Source organism: Zophobas morio, unplaced genomic scaffold, assembly GCF_036711695.1.
Source record: "Zophobas morio isolate AGI-343-1 ecotype UQ-CSIRO unplaced genomic scaffold, CSIRO_AGI_Zmor_V1 ptg000004l, whole genome shotgun sequence".
Lineage (NCBI taxonomy): Eukaryota > Metazoa > Arthropoda > Insecta > Coleoptera > Tenebrionidae > Zophobas > Zophobas morio.
In genome coordinates, this window is record NW_026972109.1 from 4,923,637 (window position 1) to 4,950,013 (window position 26,377).

Below are 26,377 nucleotides of genomic sequence, written 5' to 3' on the forward strand. Positions count from 1 at the left end.
AATTAAAATGACATGTTAGATAAACATAACCTAACATTTTGCGAGACGCACAATACTTTCGGTTTGTAAGTGCTCCGAATTTATTAATTAGAAAATGTCCCTTGTTCCTGACTACGACGACTCCTTATCCAGTTCTTCGGAATCCGACGACGCCACCCCCGTACCCACAATCGCAGACAGGTAATGTTAAACTAGATAAACATGTTTACGTAGTCGCCCACCACAAATCTCTCGTTTTGGTTTTACATTCCCCACACCAATAAGTAAAAATCGGGTCAGCTGTTACATGTTTCAGGCAACCCGAAAAGGCGCCTTCGAAACTCCCCAAGCCGGATTTCGTGGGGGCTTCGTTCAGCGATCCAGACGCCCCCAAAACCTCGGTTTTTAAAAACCCGTTCACCGAAGCGGAGAACGCGAAGGAGGCGATTTTGCAAAAACACGTGAAGATGGTGGACGCCAAAGACAACGTGGTGGTGATCAACGGGAAAAAAATCTGCTGGAACTACAGAAAGGGGCGGTGTCGTTTCGGACACAATTGCAAATACGCGCACGATTCCGACCTGCAAAAGTCGGAGCAACAGTTGCAGAGCGAAAAGCGGATCCAACAGACTGTTATTTGTCAGAAGCAAAATATTCCGGAGCCGTCGGTGGAAGAACTGGAGCGAATACGAGTGGAAGCGGTTTCTTTGAAGAAGAAAAAACGGCCGGGGTTGACGCAGGGGTTGACGCCGGGGAAGAAGGTTATGAAGAAGTATGCAAACCAAAAGTTGTAGGTGTGCAATTTTATTTATTTGGTTGTTTTGGAATTAAATGGGTGAAGAAAAAAGCGATATGTGTGACTAATTTATTAAGGTTAACCAGGGAAAATAACATCACGGATGTATAAGTTTGATTTAAATTTGCTAAACCTGTAACTTTTTCTAAATATAGTTTTAAACATTTCACTTTCAACATTATGTCCCTGACTAGCCTGAAATACTACATAATTAATATGTCATGACGTGGCAATGTGCCGTATTTGTAAGTACATAAAATATTAAGTAGATAGAAGAATTCATGATTCTTATCACACTCATCTAAGCGCCACAGTTACAGAAGGCAGAGATGAGAATAAAACCGTAAATGCGTTAAGTTTTAAATATGCAAAGTCGTATTTTACTGGAAAAAAGCATTATAAAAATGCTGTGTTATCCCTGTTTTTTTTTGTAAGTCTTTTTGACTATAATTAGTATTTTATACAAACTTGTTCACCAATAATTAAAATTAGTGTACAATAAGGAACTTTAAAAAGAAAGTTATCAAGGAGATAGCAAAAAACGCCACTACAGTGGCGGCTCCCATTACTTCCGTATAACTTGGTTGTTTATTTTCTTTGAACATAAATATTTTGTTAAATAAATACACAACAGGTACCCTAGTTTTATAATCATGTTTTGGACAAGACAAATGCGAACGAAGTTCAACACGAACCGAAAAAAATGATATTATTTTGCCCCTAATTGAACTCTCTATCAAAGAATGTGTAATTATAGTATTCGTTCAAATAACAGTGATAAGAATTGAGAAAAATTTATCATTTTCCCGTAGTCGTTATTTATTAAAAACAATAAACAGTTTGTAATTTTCTTATCATGATGAAATGGTTTTCACTAGTAGTATGTACTAAGACGGTTAGCTGATCTAATTTTTACATTTATGGGAATTTACATCTGATATATGCTAGTACACATGAAATAGACTCAATTTTTTACCACTGGTACTTTAAAGCTAAGAATTAAGTAAGTGTCTAAAATGTAGAGGACATTTACATACTGTTTAACAAACAACTCGCTACAACATTAAAAATACTGTCTACAAAAAATCTTTTACAAATTTCGCTAAATAAATAACCATTTAAATAAAGAATAGGTACAACTTAATAAAACAAAAAATCAAACGAGGTTTGACCAATCGTGACGAACGTATCAAGGTTAACCACGCCTTAAAAAACGTAATTATCGCTAAATCAACCTCAAACAGGTAAATCTTTCTTAAAAATATGAAAGTAAATAATTTATTATTTAACTTTTTTGTTGACAGCGGCGTAGTCAATAAAATATCGCACGATTTAAGTGGCTATCTTACTCAATAAATTACTGAAAAAACGTATACGTCATTTTTAAATTACTTAAAACTGATACATTCATTACGAGTGGGTGATAATTAAACGTTAAAAAATTAAGCTTTTCCATTACATTCTTTACCCTTCACGTCAGTGTGGCCATTCATTTTCAGTACTTTTTTACAGTCTAACCCGTTTGGAAGTCCTCCGCCTTGACTATTGGTAATTTCGTGCCCAGCGTCGTGTGTGGGAATATCCTGTGGGCCGGGTGTGTAAAAACAGAATTTCTTCGACGTTTTCCAGTCTTCTCTTAGGGATAAATTAAACATCGAATAACCGGGATTACCAGTGACTTCCTTCTCGATTTTGAGGAACGTTGGAAGGGTTTCTTTTAAATTAACTTCATTTAGAGTTGAATACGTTTCAAGTAAAATTAAGCCTCTACACCTGTAAAATTGAGTTAAAACACTTTTTTTTTTCTGAGTAGAGCAAAATACGCTACCTTGGATGAGTCGGTTCTTGGTAGATATCAAGCTGAAAATATTGGTTGTTGTAAATGAAACACCTTCGTTTTTTGTAAATCGTGAAATGGGAGTTGTCCTTCTGGGTTAACAGATTGATATAATCTCGGTGGGTTATCTGTGTTTTTACTTCTATTATTTGACCACCTGGCTGATTTTGGCGCCTTACAGTATGAATATAACTGTAATGACCTGTAATACAACAACAATCCATTACAACTATTTACACAAAGTACGTATTTTTGCTAAAAAAAATAAAAGAGCACTAAAGTGCAAAAACCAAACTCCCTATAAAAGAAAAACCCAAATTACCGCAACCAATTTATCTTATTTCTGGGATTCCCACGACGTAACCGTCGGTATACAACCAACTAAACATCAACCCGAGGAAACAATAATCCATGTTAGTAAATAAAAACCCGCATTATACTTCTCAATATATTTGCAACCCAATCTTACAATACAACAAACTGAGTAAAAACGAATTCATAAATACGAAATAAAATATGGCTGCTACAACGTCATAAATAAAGAATTGGCGTGCCTACAAATAACGAATTTTTCGTTTCTCACCTTTCTGTCCTCTTTTACGCAATCTGACTTGATTCGGCGAATTAGACTGCAAATAGTTATGAATGACTTCAAAGTCCTGAAACGGCGGAAACACGGAATCGCTGGGAAGAGGTCCTTTGACTAGGAACTTGAGTTTGCGCGCGTTCTTCAGCAACCTGTCGCCGGTGTCGATGCCGATTTTGTGGCACACCGACCCGATCATTCTTCGAATTTTCCCTTCGAAGTCGGTGGAGTTGTCGATGACGTCGAAGTAGGGGTGGCCTACCCAGGATGCGGCGGCGTTCGAGTCCAGCTCACGGGCCAATTCGACGCCTTCGGACCGACAACTGTGATCCTGAAAACAGGCTAGAATAGATTGAGACATTAGCAGAGGTACGACTTTGCGTGTCCAGGTGGTGGAAGGAGAGTGAGGGTGAAGTTGGGGCGGAAATGACTTACTTCGATTGAGTAGAATTCTTCGGCTCCTTTGGCTGCTGACACCATGTGGATGATCTGGTTGTAGCGGTTGTCGCGAAGCTCCACGTTGTTCCAGTGGTTGTCTTTCATTATGTGTTCCCATTTTTCTTTGGTTATAACTGGAAGGGTTTTGGGGTTGTTAGAGAGGGGTTTGGTGGTGAAAGTGGAACTTACATGCTGAAGCATCCATGGCACCTCTATCACAAATTATAAGACAATTCCTATTACAAGATTTTCCAAGTTCAAAGAAGGTGTTTTCGATCTGTATCATGGTTTTTAGAAGGTTTTCTTGAAATTTAACGGCTGGAAAAAATTTAATTATTAGAAATTTGGCGACATTGTAACTGCGTTTTTGTTTAATATGCCACTAAGCGTGTTAGTATAACTTTAGCGCCTAAAATGCAGACTTACAATAAACAGAAATTTTTTCATACTGTGTAAGTCACGAAACGTCGACAAAATATAAAATAACATTGATTAGAACGAAATACCGAAAATAATTTATGTGCTGCAAACTACATCGTTCACTCCTGTGATCAATACCCTAATCAAAAATGCAAATAATCCCTTCTAAAACCTAGCAATTCCACAGAATACTGCCAAATATAAATTGTTCAAGCGACGTTAGCGTGCGCGATTCTCATGTCTAAAACCAATTACTTCTACCTATTCGATTATACCTATTTAATTTAGTCTGTTTTTGTAAAAAGACATCACGTGATGAAATGATAAGTAAAGTCAACACGAAAGCTCCACAGGATGTTAGCAACAGTACATTTCGGAGCATTATCAACTTTAAAGTGGGATTTATAAACTTCGATGGAGTTGCTGTTCCCGCTGACGTTGCTTTTAGAGCTGAAAATTGTCATTTATAAACTACGTTGCCTAGTTGCCGTATTTAAAGGGGTTGTAGAAAAAAGTGGCCGATTTAAATTGGTTACTACAAAAATTTACCATTTTAGACAGTTTCTTGTTGTCCAAATAAGGCTACACATATTAAGAACCAAAGACAAAATGTAGCCCCGCCCACCCGCCCGATCTCAATTGTGATGATTATTTTATTCGTCGTGAGTCAAGAGGGCGGAGCTTAACTGCAAAATCCTTATTTCTCTACGAGGAATGAAAAACATGTTTTTGATTATCGTGTTGTTGAAAAACTACTATGTATATCAAGAAAAAAACAAGCCAAAAATTAGGCTCGACCCAAACCCGCCCCGATCTCAATACTCAATTGTAATGAATTTGTCATTCGTTATCAGATCGAGGGGCGGGGTTTAATTCAAGATCCACATCTGTTTACAAGAATTTACCATTGTAAACATGTTTTAAGTTTCTTGTTCGAAAAAGACGACAACGTATAGTAAGAAAAAAGGCAAAATATAAACCCCGCCCACCCGTCCGATCTCAATCGTGATGATTTTTTTTATCATCGAGAGCCAAAGGAGCTGAATTTAATTGCAAAATCCACATTTCGTTACAAACATTTTTCATTTTAAACGTGTTTTACATTTCTAAGAATAAAAAAATCATCAGAATTAAGATAGGGTGGGCGGGCGGGGTTTATATTTTGCCTTTTTTTCTTAATATACATAGTATTCTTTGAACAACACGATACTCAAAAACATGTTTTTAATTTCTTCTAAAGAAATATGTTTTTGGCCTTGGTTCACGGCGAATAAAAAAATCATCAGCATTGAGACAGGGCGGGTGGGCGGGCTCATATTTCCTTGCAAAATATACCATTTTAACCATGTTTTAAGTTTCTTGTAGTGAAACGATGGCTAAGGATATTAAAAAAAAAGGCAAAATATAAGCCTCGCCCACCCACCCTATATCGATTCTGACGATTTTTTTGTATTCGTCGTAAGCCGAGGGGTAGAGATTATTTTGTAAAATCCTTATTTTTCTACGAGAAATTACCCTGTGAAATATGTTCTTAAGTAATCGTGTTATACAAAAAAACCTAAATGTAACTAGGTTACATATTTATGTAACTGTGACAGTATTAATTAACAAAAAAAACCAAAAGAGAAGCCCCACCCATCCGTCTCGATCTCAATCGTAATGAATTTTTTCATGCGATGTTAGACCGAGGGGCGGAGCATAATTGCAAAATCGATATTTCTCTATACAATTATTTTGCTTGTTGTGAAACGATGACTACACATATTAAGAAAAGAAGGTAAAATGTATATTAAGAAAAAAGCAAGCCAAAAATTAAGATCCGCCCACATCCATGCCAAGCTGAATTGTAATGAATTTTTCATTCGATGTCAGACCTAGGGGCGGAGTCTAATTGCAAAATCGATACTTCCCTACAAAACTTTACCATTTTTTAAACATGTTTTACCTTTCTTGTTGTGAAAAGATGACTGCACATGTTAAGAAAAAGGGACAAGACGTAAGCCCCGCCCGACCCCCCATCTCAATTCTGATGATTTTTTTCATTCGTCGTAAGTCGAGGGGCGGAGTTTCATTGTAAGATCCGTATTTGTCAACAAGAATTTACCATTTTAAACATGTTTTACGCTTCTTGTTCTGAAAAGACTACTGCGTATAGTAAGCAAAAAGACAAAATATAAGCCCCGCCCACCCGCCCTGTCTCAATCCTGATGATTTTTTTTTTATTCGTCGTAAACCGAGGGGCGGAGCTTAACTGTAAGATCCTTATTTTTCTACGAGAAATATAAAACATGTTTTTGAGTGTTGTGTTGTTGAAACAATGCTATGTATATTAAGAAAAAAACAAACCAAAAATTAAGCCCCACCCATATCCATCCCACAACAATTGTGATTTTGCATTTTTCAATTTCTAGATTTTCAATTTTTCAGTTCCTAGATTTTCAACTTTTTACACAATTCTTCGTTTTTTCAATTTTCACTTTGAAAATTTTTAATTTTATAATTCTAAGAAGTAACCTTAAATTTTCGACTTGCCAGTTTCTCGATTTTCACAAGTTTTCGACTTTTCTGTTCTTCGTTTTTTAATTTTTCATTTTTTTTGTTTTTCCATTATTTCGAATTAACATTTTTGCATTTTTTGGAGTTTCTAATTTTTCGTTTCTTCACCTCTTCGGTTTGCAATTTTTCATTTATTCAATTTATCTTGTTGATTTGAAATTTTTCAATTTTTCGATTTTCGAATGTTTAGATTCTTCACTTTTTCGATTTGCAATTTCTCGATTTTACTATTTTTCGTTGTCCAAATTTTGAATTTTAGATGTTTCATTTATTCCATTTTTTTGATTTGAATTTTTCAATTTTTCTGTTTTTGATAAGTCAATTTCTCGATTCCATTTTGTAATTTCTCGAGTTTCCAATTTTAGATTTTTAAATTTACCATTTTTTCGATTTTTTAATTTCTATACATTTTAATTTTTGGACTTCTCAACTTTTGCGATTTCTCAAATTTAAATTTTTCAATTTTCTAATGTGTCGATTATTTTTTTTCTAATTTTTGATATATCAATTTCTCGATTTTTCGAGTTTACAGAAGTTTTTCGATTTTGCAATTTTTGGAGTGTCTAATTTTTCGTTTTTTCATCTCTTCAGTTTCCAATTTTTTCTTTCTTGATTTTTTAGGTTTTGCAATTTTTCATTTGTATGGACTCAAGTTTTCGATTTTCCAATGTTCTTCACTTTTTCGTTTTGCCCAAATTTTGAATTTAATTTTTTCCAGTGTTTCGATTTTCCAATGTTTCGTTTTTTCAATTTTAAATTTTTAAATTTAGCATTTTTTTCGATTTTTTAATTTTTATAATTTTAATTTTGGGATGTCTCAACTTTTGCGATTTCTCAAATTTAAATTTTTCAATTTTCTAATGTTTCGATTTCACAATTTTTCAATTTTTAATTTTTCGGTTTTTCATTTATTCAATTTTTTGATTTGAATTTATCAATCTCTTCTTTTACAATTTTCCACTGCTTCGATTTTACAACGTTTCGTTTTTCCAGTAAGTCAATTTCTCGATTTCATTTTGTATTTTTTCGAGTTTTCAATTTTAAATTTTGGATTTTTCCATTTCTCAATTTTTACAATTTTTTTTCGATTTTTGGGTTTCACAACTTTCGTTTTTTTATTTTTCAATTTTCTGATGGTTCGATTACAAAATTTTTAATTTTTTCAATTTTTGATATTTTCATTTCTTGATTTTTCGATTTGTGGTTTTCGATTTTTATTTTGAAAATTTTTGAGTTTTCAACTTTTGAATTTTTCGATTTTATATATATTTTTTCATTTCCACAATTATTTTTTTTCCAATTTTTGGAGTTTCTAATTTTTCGTTTTTTCATCTCTTCGGTTTGCAATTTTTCGTTTCTTGATTTTTTAGGTTTTGCAATTTTTAATTTATATGGATTCAACTTTTCGATTTTCCAATGTTTAGATTCTTCACTTTTTCGTTTTGTCCAAATTTTGAATTTAATTTTTCGATTTTTCATTTATTCAATTTTTTGATTTGAATTTTTCAATTTTCCAGTGTTTCGTTTTTTCAATTTCTCGATTCCATTTTGTAATTTCTCGAGTTTTCAATTTTAAATTTTTAAATTTAGCATTTTTTCGATTTTCTAATGTTTCGATTTCACAATTTTTCAATTTTTAATTTTTCGGTTTTTCATTTATTCAATTTTTTGATTTGAATTTTTCAATTTCTTCTTTTTTCAATTTTCCACTGCTTCGATTTTACAACGTTTCGTTTTTCCAATTTTTCAGGGTTTGATAAGTCAATTTCTCGATTCCATTTTGTATTTTTTCGAGTTTTGAATTTTAAATTTTGGATTTTTCCATTTCTCAAATTTTACTTTTTTTTTCGATTTTTGAGTTTCATAACTTCCGTTTTTTTATTTTTCAATTTTCTGATGTTTCGATTTAAAAATTTTAAATTTTTTCAATTTTTGATATTTTAAATTTCTTGATTTTTCGATTCCTGTGGTTTTCGATTTTTGTTTTGAAAATTTTTGAGTTTTCAACTTTTGAATTTTTCGATTTTATATACATTTTTCATTTCCACAATTATTTTTTTCCCAATTTTTGATATTTCAATTTCTCGATTTTTCGAGTTTACAGCAGTTTTTCGATTTTGCAATTTTTGGAGTTTTCTAATTTTTCATTTTTTCATCTCTTCGGTTTGCAATTTTTCGTTTCTTGATTTTTTAGATTTTGCAATTTTTCATTTGTATGGATTCAAGTTTTCGATTTTTCATTTATTCAATTTTTTGATTTGAATTTTTCAATTTTCCAGTGTTTCGATTTTCCAATGTTTCGTTTTTTCAATTTTTCAGTTTTTGATAAGTCAATTTTTCGATTCCATTTTGTAATTTCTGGAGTTTTCAATTTGAAATTTTTAAATTTAGCATTTTTCCGATTTTTTAATTTTTATACATTTTAATTTTTGGACTTTTCAACTTTTGCAATTTCTCAAATTTAAATTTTTCAATTTTCTAATGTTTCGATTTCACAATTTTTCGTTTTGATCAAATTTTGATATTTTAATTTCTAACTTTTGAATTTTCTGATCTATCTCAAATACTCGAATTTTTAATTTTTATGTTTCTCGATTTTTATTTTGAAATGTTTCAAGTTTTCGACTTTTCGTTTCTACGTTTTCGGTTCGTAATTCTTGGATTTTTCAGTTTTTCGAGTTTTATTTTTTAATGTCTAGATTTTTAATTTTTCAACTCAACGTCAACGGTAACGTAAGGGCTAAACTTAAAAATTGCGTGCCAACTTTCAACGGCAACGTCAACGTCAGCGCCAAGTTTATAAATCGACCTTAAGGGGCGACTTCGTCTTACCCTCGCTATGGACCGGTGCCTCGTCTTTGCTGCCACGAATTTTCGTGCGAAGACCACGAGCTTTAAGAAACAACGAAAAAAATCAACCAAAATCGAAAAAAAAAAAAATTAGAGCCAACACAAAAAAAGTAAGGGGGTAAAAATACCACGTCCTTGTGTCATTCCCTTACGTGTTATTGCTGTGTGTTTCGTCGTCGCTGCTTTCGTTGATGACTCAATTCGGGCTTATTAATTTAGACAATTAAAACGTTACAACAAACAGCACACAGTAACGCTTTTGAACAGAGTAATAAAATTACGTCTGCATGAATAATACAAGCTATGATTAAACTCAGCAGTGTGGGTTAAAGGTACACAAAAAATTTCCTTCCAAATTTTTATTATAGTGGATGCTTAACGTTCTATTTAAATCCCTCTTATTAATTTAGTGCGGTCGACTCTTCCGTGAGTTTATTCAACATTCTATTTTTTGAGAAAACCGTGCAACGGTACGATAAAATAGCTCTTGAATGAGTGCCAAATGAATTCCAGAACATATACACATATATCGCCAGGAAGTCCATTTAATCGCCTTAAACAAAACTATGTAGAAAACGGAATCACGTTCTCAGAATCGCCTAAAACATGTCGCTAATTAAGGACACTTATGTTCTTAAGCGATTAAAGCATGACGAGCTTCCATGCAAGAAATCACTCAAACAACCACAACCTTGTCGTTGCAAGGTGACGACGAGCCACTTCGGTTTTTAATAAGCCAGACAGCATTTGTGTCTCCCAACGTTGAACTTTAAACGATTTGCCGTTAGGTTATCTAAAAATAAGTACGCGATTTTGGGTTAACGCCAAGTTCTTTGAATCTTTGAAAAACTGACCTCATCAATTTACTTTTAAGGTAACGATAGAAGAGTTCGCGAAAATATTGTGGTTTGCAGGAGGCTTTTCCTTGTGTAGGTGATGGGTGATGTATTTTTAAGAGAATATTACCGAATTAAAACGTTACGTGCTTTGTTATGGGGTTACGATAATGTTGTTTTAACATTGAAGTCGACTGTGCATACTTTGCGTATCGTATAATCTTGTCTATGTACAGACGAAATTAATCTAAAGGACTATCAGATGTTACTTAAGTCAAGCGACTGTTATCAATCTATTAATTATTACCTCTAATAAAACAATCATGATTACACGTAATGTGTATTAGTTACTTATAACATTATTTTTTTATTATTATAACAAGTGCACAAAATTGTTTCGTGAATAATAATAATGAATTTATAACAACCGTGACTCACAACTGGCCTTGATTTTTTAAAGATACTTATCCACAACTACCTCAGTGATTATTAGGTGAACCGTGGCCTTAGAAATGTGCAACTTTAATTTATTTTGAAAAAAAAAAGAAAACACACACAAGACGGCTACTTATTATTTTGGGAGAGTTTGCAGTTGTAAACTACTTTCCTAAAGCTACCAAAAGTACCACAGCAAAAAATTAGTCCAAGGTTCTTTAGACACATCTTCCCTTACCCTTTAAATACAATCAAGCAAATCCAGTTTTTTTTTCGAAAAATTAAAATTTATAATATATCAGCTACAAGAAAGTCATTGTGATAAAAATTAAGGCGGATTCATAAACCACGAGTGCAGGAGTATATTATTTCATAAAATTGAAATAAGATTTTCCTCTTCTCTGAAACACAACCAAAGCCGTGTGTACGAGTATGTGAAATCGTTCTTTCATTAATTTTTTTGAACTGACGGCATCTATTTATTGCTTGGCATAAACACATCACTTCGGTATGCACCAAATAACATCAACTATAAGGTCACTGTCTTACCCGAATCTAACAAAAAATTAAGTTGACGGTTTTTAAGGATTTCGAAAATATAAATCAGTTTTCTGGGCGTCCTCTGATTGCAAAAAAAACCTAAAATTGCTCGGAATGTATTTTTTAATAAATCTAATATTTCTTGAGACTATGTCGTCAACTGTTTAGAATGGATCGAATTAACGAAATTAAAAAAAAATAAAATACAATACATTATCGAAGGACAGATTTATTAACATTAGCTTTTTTCTCGTGGCTTTGAGTTATTATATAATGGGGGTTCTAAGACAGTTTGACTTTATTTCACTTGCTCCAGGTTTCCCATAATATTCTGTCGACAGATCATGGACCTTCTAGAACTCCCATCATTTTCGGTCAACCAATTTGACTAATCTCAGGATCCCCATCATTTTTTGTCGATCAATTTGACCGGTATTAGGGAACGCTGTCATTTTTTGTCGACCAATTTGACTTGTCCAAAGACCCCCATCACTTTTTCCCGACCAATTTGACCTGTCTTAGAATCCTCGTCATTTTTTGTCGATCAATTTGACCTGTCTTAGGGCCCCGTTATTTGTTAACAATCAATTTGACCGCTTTTAGAATCGGTATCATTTTTTTCAGTTTAAGCTGCCTTAGGACCGTACCATTTTTTGTCGATCAATTTGACCTGTCTTAGGACCCCTATCACTTTTTCCCTACCAATTTGTTCCGTCTTAGGATCCCCATAAATTCTTATCGAATAATTTGACCTGTCTTAGGACGCCCATAATTTTTTGTCGACCAATTTGATCTCTCTCAGGGATCCTGTCATTTTTTGCACCCAATGTAACCTGTGTTAGGACCTCCATCACTTTTTCTCGATCAATTTGAACTGTCTGAGAACCCTCGTCATTTTTTATCGATCAATTTGACCTATCTTAGGGCCCTATAATTTCTTATCGATCAATTTGACCGGTTCTAGAACCCGTATCATTTTTTGTAGACCAATTTGACGTGTCTTAAGACCCCCATCACATTTTGCCAACCAGTCTAAGCTGCCTTAGAACCCTATCATTTTTTGTCGATCAATTTGACGTGTCTTAGGACTCCCCATCACATTTTACCGACCAATTTGACCTGTCTTAAGACCCCCATCTCATTTTCCAGACCAATTTGACCTGTCTTAGGACCCCCGGCATTTTTTTGTCGACCAATTTGACCTATCTTAGGACCCCCATCATTGTTTCCCTACCAATTTGACATGTCTTAGGACCCCTGTCATTTTTTGTCGATCAATTTGGCCTGTCTTCGGACCCCCCCTCACATTTTCCCAAACAATTTGACCTGTCTTAAGACAATCAATCAATTTGATCTCTCTTAGGAATTCTGTCATTTTTTGTCGACAAATTTGACCTGTCTTAGGAACCCAATCACTTTTTCGCGACCAATTTGACCTGTCTTAGGATTCCCATTATTTTTTCACGATCAATTTGACCTCCCTTAGAAAGCCCATCATTTTTTCCGACCAATTTGATCTCTCTTAGGGACCCTGTCACTTTTTGTCGACCACTTTAACCTGTCTTAGGACCCCCATCACATTTTGCCCATCAATTTGGGGTGTCTTGAGACCCCCTCACTTTTTCCAGACCAATTTGACCTGTCTTAAGACCCCCCTCATTTTTGTCGACCAATTTGACCTATCTTAGGACCCCCATCACTGTTTCCATACCAATTTGACATGTCTTAGGACCTCTGTCCTTTTTTGTCGAACAATTTGACCTGTCTTAGGACCTCTGTCATTTTTTGTCGAACAATTTGACATGTCTTAGGACCTCTGTCATTTTTTGTCGAACAATTTGACCTGTCTTAGGACCCCCCTTTACATTTTCCCAACCAATTTGACCTGTCTTAGGACAATCAATCAATTTGATCTCTCTATTAGGGATCCTGTCATTTTTTGTCGACCCATTTGACCTGTCTTAGGACCCCCATCACATTTTCCCGACCAATTTGACCTGTCTTAGGACCTTATCATTTTTTTTCGACCAATGTGACCTGTCTTACGAAGTCTAACATTTTTTTGTCGATCAATTTGATCTCTCTTAGGGATCCTGTCATTTTTTGTCGACCAATTTGACCTGTCTTAGGAACACCATTACTTTTTCGCGACCAATTTGACCTGTCTTAGGATTCCATTATTTTTTCTCGATCAATTTGACCTGTCGTAGGACCTTATTATTTTTTCTCGATCAATTTGACCTCTCTTAGGAAGCCCATCATTTTTTTGTCGATCAATTTGATCTCTCTTAGGGATCCTGTCATTTTTTGTCGACCAATTTGATCTGTCTTAGGAACACCATCACTTTTTCGCGACCAATTTGACCTGTCTTAGGATCCCATTATTTTTTCTCGATCAATTTGACCTGCCTTAGGAAACCCATCATTTTTTTCCGACCAATTTGATCTCTATTGGGGACCCTGTCATTTCTTGTCGACCACTTTAACCTGTCTTAGGACCCCCATCATTTTTTCCCGACCAATTTAACCTGTCTTAGGCCCCCCTCGTCATTTTTTATCAATCAATTTGACCGGTTCTAGAACAACCCATATCATTTTTCGTAGACCAATTTGAGGAGTCTTAGGACCCCCATCACATATTCCAACCAGTTTAAGCTGTCTTAGGACCCTATCATTTTTGTCGATCAATTTGACCGGTTCTAGAACCCGCATAATTTTTTGTAAACCAACACATTTTCCCCGCCAGTTTAAGCTGTCTTGGGACCCCATCATTTTTTGTCAATCAATTTGACCTGTCTTAGGATCCCCATCATTTTTTATCAATCAATTTATATCTAATAATATATTTTATTTCGACAGAAGCCACCTCTGAGTGTCCAACAAATCCAGCTTCTTGGAAAACTAATAAAATTTGATTCTGGGAAATTTTATTTATTTTATAAGTTAAAAAAAAAATGATAGTCACAGTGTGGGAAAAAGTGGCTCATGAGGGGATCGAACCTGCTACCTCCGCATACTTCGCGTTATTACTACGATGATACAAATTTTGGTTAGCGTTACACCATCTGCATGATATTCTAAACGTGTTTATAAAATTTGAGACCAATAGGTCCAGTAGTTTCGAAGATTAATATCTCTTCAATAAAATCGACACAGACGACAGACAAACAGACAGACGAAAACGGGCGACCTATTTTTACCACTCTTCGGGTCATGATCTTTTACATTTTAATTAATGTTTCTCATACTTATAAATAAAACAAATCGAAAAAATATGTGATATAGTTTCCAAGATAAATCTAAAAACAGCAGCGGATTCCACAACTTTTACATTTTTATTTTAATAAAATTCTATATAACGTCATCAATTCTTTGGAGGGGATGATTATTTTATGTGACATAGTTCTTAGAAATAAAGATCCAAATGACGTACAAATCGTAATCAGGAATCGGTTACAACAGACAACCAGACGGAAACGGGAGATCTATTTTATCGTACTCTGGGGATCATGGAACGTCGAGGAAATACGAGGTCAGTCACGACTTCCCTTTTTATATATAGATGTATTTAGATGACATCATCAAGTTTTTAGCGAAGTGAAATCATTAAATTTTAGCAGATGTTTTCGCGATCATTAAATCAATATTAATGCCGTGATTTACGTAAGTTTTAAAATAGATTATAAAATTTCCGTGTACATATTTATATCGATAAATGATAAAACCACAAGTATATATGACGTCATCAATTTTTAGAAGGTATGGGTTTGTTTTACAACGTTTTTTAACTTTGATTACGTTTCCTCAAAGTAAGATCGCCTTGAATTTGTCTCATTCATTCAGCTTTTGTCAACAGCGAAAAATAAGTGTAACGAAACGTAAAATTACAATAAATAACGCCACTTTTCGCAATTCACCTTTATCAACAAAGACCTTGTCATTACCAAAGTAAACAACAACAACGCAAACACCAAAACACGCACAATAATCTCATTTTTACAGCAGTCAATATTTTGAAAAATACGCCCGCATAAAACATGAAAAATAACAATGTCATTTGACGTCGATGCCAACAATTCACTCGAGCATGTGATTGTTTGAAAGTGTTTACTTCTCCCGGTGACGTACGAGGTTATTTAAAAAACAAAATAATACACTTTATCCCCTCCGCCCTATCCACAAAAACAGCCTCAACCTAAAAATAAGTTTTCGGGTATTTTTGCCTAGGCCGAGCCCTTCTGTGTACCAATATCAAATAACGCCACACACCTGACCCATTTTTATGCCAGTCCGGAGCGCTATTGCAATAGTTATCGATTTTCATTGTGCCGAACCCATTTTAAATGATTCAATTGAAAGTAACGCACGACGGTGGGTTTATTATTCACCTTTTGTGCGATTCTTCGATTAAACCAACACCAGAATCGGGGTAGAACGAGTGTTTAGGTTGTCGGTGGCAATGAAGTCACCGGAGCGTTTTTAAATGAAGCTACGACAGTTTAAACAGATTATTTTTTAACAAGGACATCGATTTTCTAAAACTGATAGTCTGCGATTTTTGCTGTGCAACTTAATGCTTAATAATTTTATTAATGACGGGAAAATTCCTATCTAAACACGACGCAATTATCTACGACGGGCTTCGCTCCAGGTCGCCGGAAAAATATGCAAGGAAGCCTTACGGTCTTTGAAACACGCGTACTGGCAATTCGAGCACGATAAACCTCATGGTCACAATTATATCAAATGAGTTAAGGTCAAGGTTCTTATTCAAAATTAATTTTAACACTTAGTCGACGAACAAACTCGTTTAAAAAATTTCCCGATTTTTCCGGTTTTGTCACACCGTCTTGCCAAAAGTCCAGCCGAAACGTGTAACATTCATCGAATAAATCCGCTTCGGATTTGGCACGTGCTAAGATTAAAAAAAGTAGAAATCAGTGAACGACCTTCCACGATGATCATCAAATCTCTCCGTTACGTAACATTTTTATATATAATTTTCCTGTTTTAACGCACTCGTGGTGTCAAAAAATTGTCGACAGACCGTTTTTAACGTGACGCAGACAGCACTCGTGATGGATCACTAAATTATCGTGGAAATAAATTTATGAATTAAATACGCTCAACCGGATTTTTACGGTTACAGTAATTTTTCTTGTAAAAATAGACGCGTAAAAATAAAGTTTTCCAACTAATGTGGATATTTTTCGGGCTATTTTCTGCAGGTCCCACGTAATATCGTCTAGTCGTTATCACAGGAAGTCGCCAACGGTGTATCTCTTATCGATTTACTGATACAACTTTTTAATTAAAGTACGTCGCTACATTGTCTAATGGAACATTTAAATTTAAAACAAATTTCTATTACAAAACTGACTGGGCCTCATCCAATCTAATCACATTCAGAAATAGAATAACGGGCCGGGCTCGTTTCGAGGTGGAAAATGCTCGAAAATCTTTTTTCTCTTGACCGGTTTTCGCAAGCCTGAATAGGTTTTACGACGCTGTTAGTGGATTAGCGATTTTAGTGGTTTGAAAGCGAAGGCAAATTGGACTCACCTTCTTCTTCACTCAAGTCGCTGAACTTGATCCCGCCGCTGAAAAAAAAATCTTTTGAAAACATTTCTAAATAAGCTGTCACAAGAGAGGAATCAATTTCGCGCCAGTTTTATCATTGAACATTGATCATTCCATTTTTCCGCAATAATCATTATTAAACGGTGAATGGCCAAGATGAGTATTATGTACTCAGTATTTAATTTCATATCACACAATGCATGAAATTTGCACACTCATTATAACGCGTAGTGATAACAACACGTGACTCAACCACATTTCTAGTCAGCGAAAACGTTGTCAAAGACTTTTGTAGCGATATTTTTCTTTGATGTTTTTATCGGTAATAATATTTTCCACTTGTGTCCAACTATGTTGATAAAAATATCAAGTGGTTTAAAATCTTGATTAACTGGAGGTTGTGTTCATTTTAGAAGTTGTTATAATATAAAATTACGTATTATTGACTTGTTAAAATATAATTATTTTGTTAAACTGAAAGCTTAATCATTGGATTTAATCAACTGCCGAGTGTCTCGAGTCTGCTCTAAATGAATAATACTTTAGTGGAATGACCTAAATAATTTTGTCAATGATGAGAACATAAATTTCTTAAATTTACAAAATGATAAGATAGATATCACATCAATGTGAAAAGAAAATATCGACATTGTACCATATGATCGAAAAAAAAAACTTGTCAAGTTTGCTTTGGAATTTACATTAAAAAAAAACGAGCAATTTTAGGTGTCATTAAAAATTACTCGTTAGTGTCCCTGAGAAGCTACATTATTCAAAACAATGTTATTGTTATTTAAAAATGTGAGTTTAAGGAGAATGTCTATAGCATTTCGTCACCTGAAACCTTGTTTGATCTACAGACCAGAGCGCGCTCAGGCGAGATTCGACTCTAAGCGTTCAGAAGCGATTTGGTTGGTTTGAACTATAATTTTTGCGGGAAATAGTTGAATAAGTGAACATTTTTGGTACATATTTAGGCGGTTTTATTTACAAATATATCATGTCACATGTTTCACTCGATTTTGAAATGCAACAATTTTTTTGTTTAACGAAGAATTAATTTTTTAATTGTGTTTTATATTAGCAAAACGTCCTAAATTTACAATATTGTTGAAATCGTAATAATCCAATGGATTTTTTTCGAGAAAATGTAGTTATTTTTATGTTTTCGAAACATTGTGTTCTACTTTGTGTGAAATTTTAAATGTTTTTAGTGACAATTGTTGTGGTTATTTTCGATATTAACACTGAGAAAAAAAAATGAAAACTTAAAATAATCGAAAAATTGAAAAATCGAAACCTCGAAAAATTAAAAAATCGAGAAGTCATAAAGTCGAAAAATTCAGAAACTGAAATAAGAAAACGAAAAAATGGAAAAACTGAGAAACCGAATAAGTCAAAATTAAAAATCGAAAAGTTACAAACTGAAAAACTGATAAATCGAGAAATTGAACATTCAAAATATCAAAACAACCAAAATTCGAGAAAACGAATAATTGAAAAACAGAAAATCTAAAACTGGGAAATCGAAAAACCGAAAGATTAAGAAATCGAAACATTTGAAAAATTCGAAAACATGAAAAATTGAAATATTGAAGAACTGAAATGAAAAATCGAGAAATCGAAAAATCAAAAAATGAAGTTGAGAAATCTAGATCTTAAAAAAATGGAAAAGAAGGAAGAATTGAAGAACTGGAAAATCGAAACAGTCGAATGTCAAAAAATAGGAAAATTAAAACATCGATTAATTGAAAAATCAAAAAATTGAGAATTTAGAAAAGTTAAAAAGTGAAAAATCGAAATGTTTAAAAATCGTGAATTTGAAGACGAGAAAAATTGAAAAAACGTAAAACTGAACACCGGAAAATTGAGAGATCTAAAAATAAATCTGTAAAATCAAAAAATTGAAAAATATAAGAAAAACTGAAGAATGGAAATACTGAAAAATCTCAAAACTGAAATATGTATCCAAAAACTGCGAAATAAAAGAATTGAAAAATCAAAAAGTTAAAAAAGTGAAATCAAATTTGCAAAAATTGAAATATTTAAAAGTCGTAAAATTGAAGGGGAGAAAAATTGGAAAAACGTAAAACTGAAACACCGGAAAATTGGAAATGGAAAAATTGTAAAATCGAAAAGTCAAAGAATCGAAATGGCGAAAAATTCCAAAACTGAAATATCGAAAAACTGAAAAATGACAGAAAAACTGAAAAATCCCAAAACTGAAAACCCAAAAAATTTAAACCTTAAAAAATCGAAAAATTGAAAAATCAAAAACCTGAAACATCTGAAAAATTGAAGAATTGAAGAACTGGAAAATCGAAACATTCGAAAGTCAAGAAAAGGGAAAATCAAAACATCGATTAATTGAAAATTCGAAAAATTGAGAAATCGAAAAACTGAATAATAAATAATCTGAAAAATTCCAAAACTGAAATTTCGAAAAATTGAAAAATGAAAGAAAAACTGAATGCAAAACCTGAAAAGTTTCAAAACTGAAATATGTATCCAAAAACTGAGAAATTAAAAAATGGAAAAATCGTAAAGTCAAAACAGTGAAATCGAAAAATCCAAACCTTAAAAAATTGAAAAATCAAAAAAAACCTGCGAGTTTACAAAAGTCAAATTTGAAAAATTTTAATATCGAAATATTTAAAAATAGTAAAATTGAAGAGGATAAAAATTGGAAAAACGTAAAGTTGAATCATCGAAAAATTTAATAATAAATAAACTGAAATTTTGAAAAATTGAAAAATGAAAGAAAAACTGAAAAATCCTAAAACTAAAATCTCCAAAAACTGAGAAATTAAAAAATTGAAAAATCGAAAAATCAAAATATGTGTTGAAAAATCGTAAAATTAAAAAGTAGAAAAATTGAAAAAACCTAAAACTGAAACACCAGAAAATTGAGAGATCGAAAAATTGAAAAACGGTAAAATCAAAAAGTCAAAGAATCTAAATAGTGAAAAATTCCAAAACTGAAATATTGAAAAACTGAAAAATGACAGAAAAACTGAAAAATCCCAAAACTGAGAATCCAAAAAATTGAAACCATAAAAAAATCGAAAACTTGAAAAATCAAAAAGCTGAAACATCAGAAAAATTGAAAAATTGAAGAACTGGAAAATCGGACATTCGAAAGTCAAGAAAAGGGAAAATCAAAACATCGATTAATTGAAAATTCGAAAAATTGAGAAATTGAAAAACTGAATAACAAATGATCTGAAAAATTCCAAAACTGAATCTTCGAAAAATTGAAAAATGAAAGAAAAACTAAATGGAAAACCTGAAAAGTTTCAAAACTGAAATATGTATCCAAAAACTGAGAAATTAAAAAATGGAAAAATCGAAAACTCAAAACAGTGCAATCGAAAAATCAAAACCTTAAAAAATTGAAAAATTAAAAACATAAATATTTAAAAAATTGAAAAACTGCGCGAAATTTGAAAAATTTTAATATCAAAATATGTTAGAGCCTCTGGCGGGGACCTGTTTCACCCATCCCCACCCGTAAGGGTGGGAGCCAGAGCCACCCCCACCTTGGAACACAGGGTAGCATTCATTCTTAATTCTTAACTAATTCATACACATTCAATTCTCAATTCTCAATTCGTAACTAACATTCAACTATCTCGACCGCACGGTCATATAATATTCTATACTTACCATTCTTATTTATCATAACACTTGTCACTAGCAATATACATTTATCTTACTGTTCGCTGGTCTTATTCATTTATACAAACTTCGACATGGTCCTTCGAGCCGGATTAGCGACAGAATAACAGTGGTAGTGATAAGTGTAATTCTCAACATATCATTCATCGGCTGGAATTCAGCAAAGTAGTTATCAAAACATCACCCAGAAATCATCCGCGCAGTGTTCAACTATCGGTGACGACCGCGAGTGCTGTGCAAAATCCTCAAGTATCATTCAGCGTCAGCCAAGATAATTCTATCCAGGAATCCAGAATTCCAGGTAAGCTTTAATTCTGTTTGGTTGGTGTAATACATTATTCTCGTACTCAAGATGGTGGTAATCCAAGACAATACTTTTGTTAAATTTTCAATTCTTCTCAGCGAAATAGATTCACATTCTAATTTTATATCAAATGTTGCAAATCATCAAAAAAGAGGCCACTTAAAGCGTCGATATGAAGACGTACAGCGAATTTATTCAGAATTACAAATGCTTGTAGTTCAGCATAAATCTGAAACAATAGTAGTCCCGAATGACACGAGTAACACGGAAACGATCAAACCTATAATTTATAATATCAGAGAAGTGCTAAATTATATTCAAAAAATATCCGAATTATATAAGGCTCTCATTGAGAAAACTATTCCATTGTGTACTTTCTCGAATTCATGTAAGATAAACAATAACGTACCAACCACGGATCTGGAAAAAACTTGTCAAAATTTAAAGCCTTTAAAGGTACACAAATTAAGAAGTGGAGAACCCATCAAAATTCACAAAACCCATTTCAATGCTCTACGTAAATTGCGGTTCACTATTGGTAAAAAATCTCCTCTTGATTCCGTTATTTCAAAAACTCCTAGTGTAATATCAAATCCTTCAAAATTTCCAAATTCAACACCCAATGAAGAGAAAAATAATCTTTTTAATGATTGTTACAACTCCAAAGGCGTATCTCAAATTAATTTAGATAAAACTTCTAATGCAGAGTCATCTACCGCACTAGACAAAGTAAAAAGTCCTCCAGTTAATTCAAAAAACTGTGGCTCATTGTTAGTCTGTAACCAATTTAAAATTAGGTCGCAATATTTATGTGAATCCGTAGACTCAAATATTAAAGACAACACGTCAAACGTAGCAATACTCGACAAGAAAAAACATTCCGAAAATGCTAAACCCAAAATAACAAGTCATTTCAGTAAAAACCCACCGGTGCTTCAAAATACCGCGCTGGGGTTGATTCTTAGCGGCAGTTTTGCATATGTAAAAAATAATACTTCCCATCATCACAAAATTAGTTCAGCCCAAATTATTTCTCGGTTCTTGGAAGCTGAAACCGTCAAAACCGGAAGTAGGTCATTAAGCAGAGGGTTTAAAAGCGATCTTTGTGCAACCTCTTTTCAGTATACTACCACAGGCCATTCACCCGATGGCTATTTCATGGTCAAACACCCCTTTTCGGAAAATCAGCCGCGGTTTACACAAATGCATCCAAAGTGGCTATTATCAGTCGAGAGGAAGTTGGGGCATTCCACAGTCCCTTATTTCGAAAATCTACCTAAATTAGGAAATTCCCCAGAACTCGCTCTCCAATTGCTATTGTTAGCAGAGGGGCATAATCATAAACGTAACGAGGGTTTTATTGTCTCTCAAAGGAAGTACCTAGACCTTGTACACCTGAAGGTACTTAAGGAAAATTCCTCAAATAATTCCGTTTACCTGTCACACAATTGTATTCTAAATCCCCACATTTCTTCCAATAAACTTTGCGAGGTTGTTGACCGTTCCAATCTTAGTTCAAAGAGTTTAAATATGAATCGCCGGAGTCATAACGAAATTACTGGTAAAAACCATCTTGAGGGCGAGGGCGTGTATGCGCTCATTGTCAGAGTTAAAGCCGTCCTGAATTCGCGCCTTTCGAAGCATCTGTGCAGCGACCGCAATAATTTGGTCGCATTTATACCTGGCCAATGCCTCTTTCGGCCAGCCATCAACGGGTCTCTCAGGAAAAGACCACGCCGTCGTTCCCATCAACCGGCCATCCCTTGGCATCTCATCCACGCTTACCATCAACACTTCTGGAAGTCGTGGTACCTCGAATATTTGACCACACTGAAAGGCAGGTTAGGGTGGCAAAGGCCATCTTCCAACGTTCCAGGAATGGCAAGATGGGTCCTCGTGAAGGAGGAGAAATTTCCGCGTCTACAGTGGCGGTTAGGACGCGGCCCTCCAACATCATTTTGGAAAGGAAGTGGTGGTGTGTGTAGTGTCGGTGAAGTGCAAAAGATAATTTCGCAATCGCATGCATTATCATTATATTTAACCATATTGCATACATCTTGTCAATTTGTTATATACATCTCATTATTGATTTATTTTGCTATGTTCTATGTATTCATATTTGTACCATTGTTATATTCATTCCCCATATTGTTCACTCGTCGTATTATTCATTGATTTGGTACATTATAATTGTTGTAAATTTACTTTTAGGTTTATTGTAAATATTGTGTATTCGCTGATATTGTACCAATGTAATTTGTCTTAAATATCTTTTTTTTTTTAAGTTTAATGCGTTTCTTCATGTTCATTGCTTTCTGTAACAATATCCATCCCATTCATGTAATTTCATTTGTATTTATCATTCTAATATTCCATATAGTTTATTTTTGGTCTTAAAACAATGTAATTGTTTCAAGGCGGGGGGTATGTTAGAGCCTCTGGCGGGGACCTGTTTCACCCATCCCCACCCGTAAGGGTGGGAGCCAGAGCCACCCCCACCTTGGAACACAGGGTAGCATTCATTCTTAATTCTTAACTAATTCATACACATTCAATTCTCAATTCTCAATTCGTAACTAACATTCAACTATCTCGACCGCACGGTCATATAATATTCTATACTTACCATTCTTATTTATCATAACACTTGTCACTAGCAATATACATTTATCTTACTGTTCGCTGGTCTTATTCATTTATACAAACTTCGACAAAATATTTAAAAATAAAATTGAATCATCGAAAAATTGAATAATAAATAAACTGAAATTTCGAAAAATTGAAAAATGAAAGAAAAACTGAAAAATCCTAAAACTAAAATATCCAAAAACTGAGAAATTAAAAAATTGAAAAATTGAGAAATCGAAAAATCGAAACCTTAAAAAATTGAAAAATTGAGATTTTATAAGTCAAAAATTGAAAAATCAAAATATGTATTTAAAAATCTTAAAAAAACGAAAAACTGAAACATCGGAAAATTGAGAAATCGATAAATTGAAAATTGAGAAATTGTAAAATCGAAAATTTGAATAACAAACTGAAAAATTCCAAAACTGAAGTTTCGAAAAAATTGAAAATGGAAGAAAAACTGAAAAATCCTAAAACTAAAATATCCAAAAACTGAGAAATTAAAAAATTGAAAAACTGAGAAATCGAAAAATCAAAAAATTAAGTCGAAAAAACGAAGAATTGAAAAACTGAAAAACCGAAACAGTCGAAATTCAAGAAATGGGAAAATTAAAACATCGATTAATTGAAAAATCGAAAAATTGAGGGTTTATAAAAGTTAAAAGTTGAAAAATCAAAATATTTAAAAATCGTAAAATTGAAAAAACGTAAAACTGAAACATTGTAAAATTGAGAAATCGAAAATCTGAAAATCGATATATTGAAAAATTTAAAATTTTGCAAGTACCAAACATAATTAAAGAACTATTTCTTAATTAAACAAAAAATAGTTGCATGTCAATAATTAACACCTGTACCTACCAAAATGTTCACTTCGAACAAATCGTTCTGAACGCTAATAACGGATTCATAAACCACGAGTACAGAAGTATCTTATGTTATACAATTTAAATAATATTCCCTATTGTAAATTTTGTTGACGTAACCCCACAGTTGGTGGAGATAATCAACCAATGTTTAGTCTACAACTACAGAATATTCGTAACATATACACAAAAGTTCACAACACTCGATTCAGTAGTTTTTGCGATATCTATCTAATACAAATTGACACACAACAGACAGCTTACGCTCAAGAAGTAATAAAAAATGTATTGATTTCCAAAAAACTCTATTACGTAATTTATTGTTGGGAACTCTGACCGGTTTGAGCTTTGCTCCTTAATTCACCAGTTTAAGGAATTTCGTTTGTCTACAAATCTAAATCTCGACATGTCAACATTACGTAACATTATTTGTTATTGTCCTGATTCATTATACATGTTGCATTTTGGATTATTTCACCACAAACTGCGTCATTCATTGTTAAATAATCGCATTGTCAAGGTAGCCGCACTGACAATTTTAGAAATTGTAAAATAATTTTCAAATGTATCTATTTTTTTATTGCGAAGTAGGAGGTTCAATGTATTCAATGTCAGTATAATTATATTATTAGGATCTAAACATTATTAACGAAAATTAACACGTCGTATTTATTCAGTAAGCCTATAAAAGATTTTGGCAACTACGCAAGATGTTCACACTTAGTTAACAATTTTACTTAGCGTAATTTTTTTCTTAAACCACAAGTAAATCGAGTTTTTAACCACTAGGAAAGGTAGGTTCGTTGCTCACGCGCTTTTCCTTCCGCATCTGTTACCTCTGAACTCATAAATATACTTTCACTTTTCTTGGTAGTTACTTTTGGCATGATTCCTTAGCGTCATACGCAGCGTTTTTATGAATTTTATTTTAGTTTATTGTTTAAATCGTGATATTTATTTGTAGTTTACTGCGATCTTGAATATTTTGTCTTTCAATTAACAATAATGATAATAACAATAATAAATAATGTTACAAATATAGCAATGTTGTTATTATGTTAACCTATAAACACGTATTTATAGGAGTTATATAACACTAATGTTGTTTGACAGAGCAGCCGCAAATGCAAAATTTTTACTTCCAAAGTGCTACAAAAATAGCACAATTTCAGTATTGGACACAATGTGAAAATTTCTGGAATTATTTTAGCCTGAAAATTTATAATCACGTGCTTGAATCCCGGCACTGTTCCAAAATACTTTACTCAAAAATACAAACTAGACCCGCTGGCTCCCAATATAAAAGCTTTCAACTCTTCCACTAACCATCGAGCCAAACATAACCCGATTAGTTGCTTTCTCCAAAAATGATCTTAGGAAAACCCTATGACTTCAGTGTGTTAAACTTAGCCTGGACACAAAACACTGGCGGGAATGTCCAGTGAGTAATAATAAACTAGGTGCAAGACATGACATCACTCACCTTAGTAGAACAGAGGCAGTTTCTGGCACCCGAAACACCTGGGAAATTCACATGATAACCTTAAACTAACCCATCAAAGAAATTTAAAAATACCTTCCAGCCCATATTTTCGAAGAACGTGCACAGTCGAGCTTGGCCGGTAGTTTTCCCACCGCATGGTCCTGATAACAAAAACAAAATCCATCACAAACCTCGTGACAGCCAATTTCGAGCACTCACCTCCTGTTAACACGACTTTGTAACAAGTTGTGCCCTTGCCGTTTGCTGGTTTATCCATGTTTTCGGTACAAAATTAACAACGTGTTCGGAAGAATTTCGGCTTTTCCAAGAGAATTTTGCGAGGATGTTTTGCTGTGAAAGGTGAAGAATGAAATTCAGAATTTGTAAGCACTAAATAAAATAAACCGGGTACATGATCAGACTTTACTGTATATTGATTTCATGGTTTGTTATTTCGCGAAAGCGACAAAGGCCGACACGCGACACCGCACAGACGCGGGACTAAAGAAGTGTGAGCGAATTTGATTCTTAAATAAACATCATTGCTGTTTTTGTAACGAGCTAG

The 26,377-nt window shown here is 33.5% G+C and overlaps 2 protein-coding genes across 3 annotated transcripts; one reads left to right on the forward strand and one right to left on the reverse strand.

Moving 5' to 3' along the window:
• On the forward strand, nucleotides 1–942 carry LOC135138297 (uncharacterized protein). The gene is made up of 2 exons (XM_064068243.1): nucleotides 1–180; nucleotides 296–942. Exons 1-2 carry the CDS (start codon nucleotides 95–97, stop codon nucleotides 771–773), a joined length of 564 nt encoding a protein of 187 aa, XP_063924313.1. The 5' UTR covers nucleotides 1–94; the 3' UTR covers nucleotides 774–942.
• Nucleotides 831–26,377, reverse strand: Ttd14 (TRPL translocation defect 14). 2 transcript variants are annotated; one of them, XM_064068225.1, is made up of 9 exons: nucleotides 26,032–26,377; nucleotides 25,906–25,973; nucleotides 25,813–25,850; nucleotides 16,836–16,873; nucleotides 3,826–3,954; nucleotides 3,634–3,770; nucleotides 3,196–3,529; nucleotides 2,604–2,814; nucleotides 831–2,548 (listed from the first exon to the last, which is right to left on the reverse strand). In XM_064068225.1, the coding sequence occupies exons 1-9, from the start codon at nucleotides 26,087–26,089 to the stop codon at nucleotides 2,218–2,220; spliced, it is 1,344 nt and encodes a 447-aa protein (XP_063924295.1). In that variant the 5' UTR covers nucleotides 26,090–26,377; the 3' UTR covers nucleotides 831–2,217. The 2 variants fall into 2 exon arrangements, with proteins under 2 accessions (XP_063924295.1, XP_063924303.1); XM_064068233.1 differs by lacking the exons at nucleotides 16,836–16,873; nucleotides 26,032–26,377 and having other exon boundaries at nucleotides 25,906–25,936.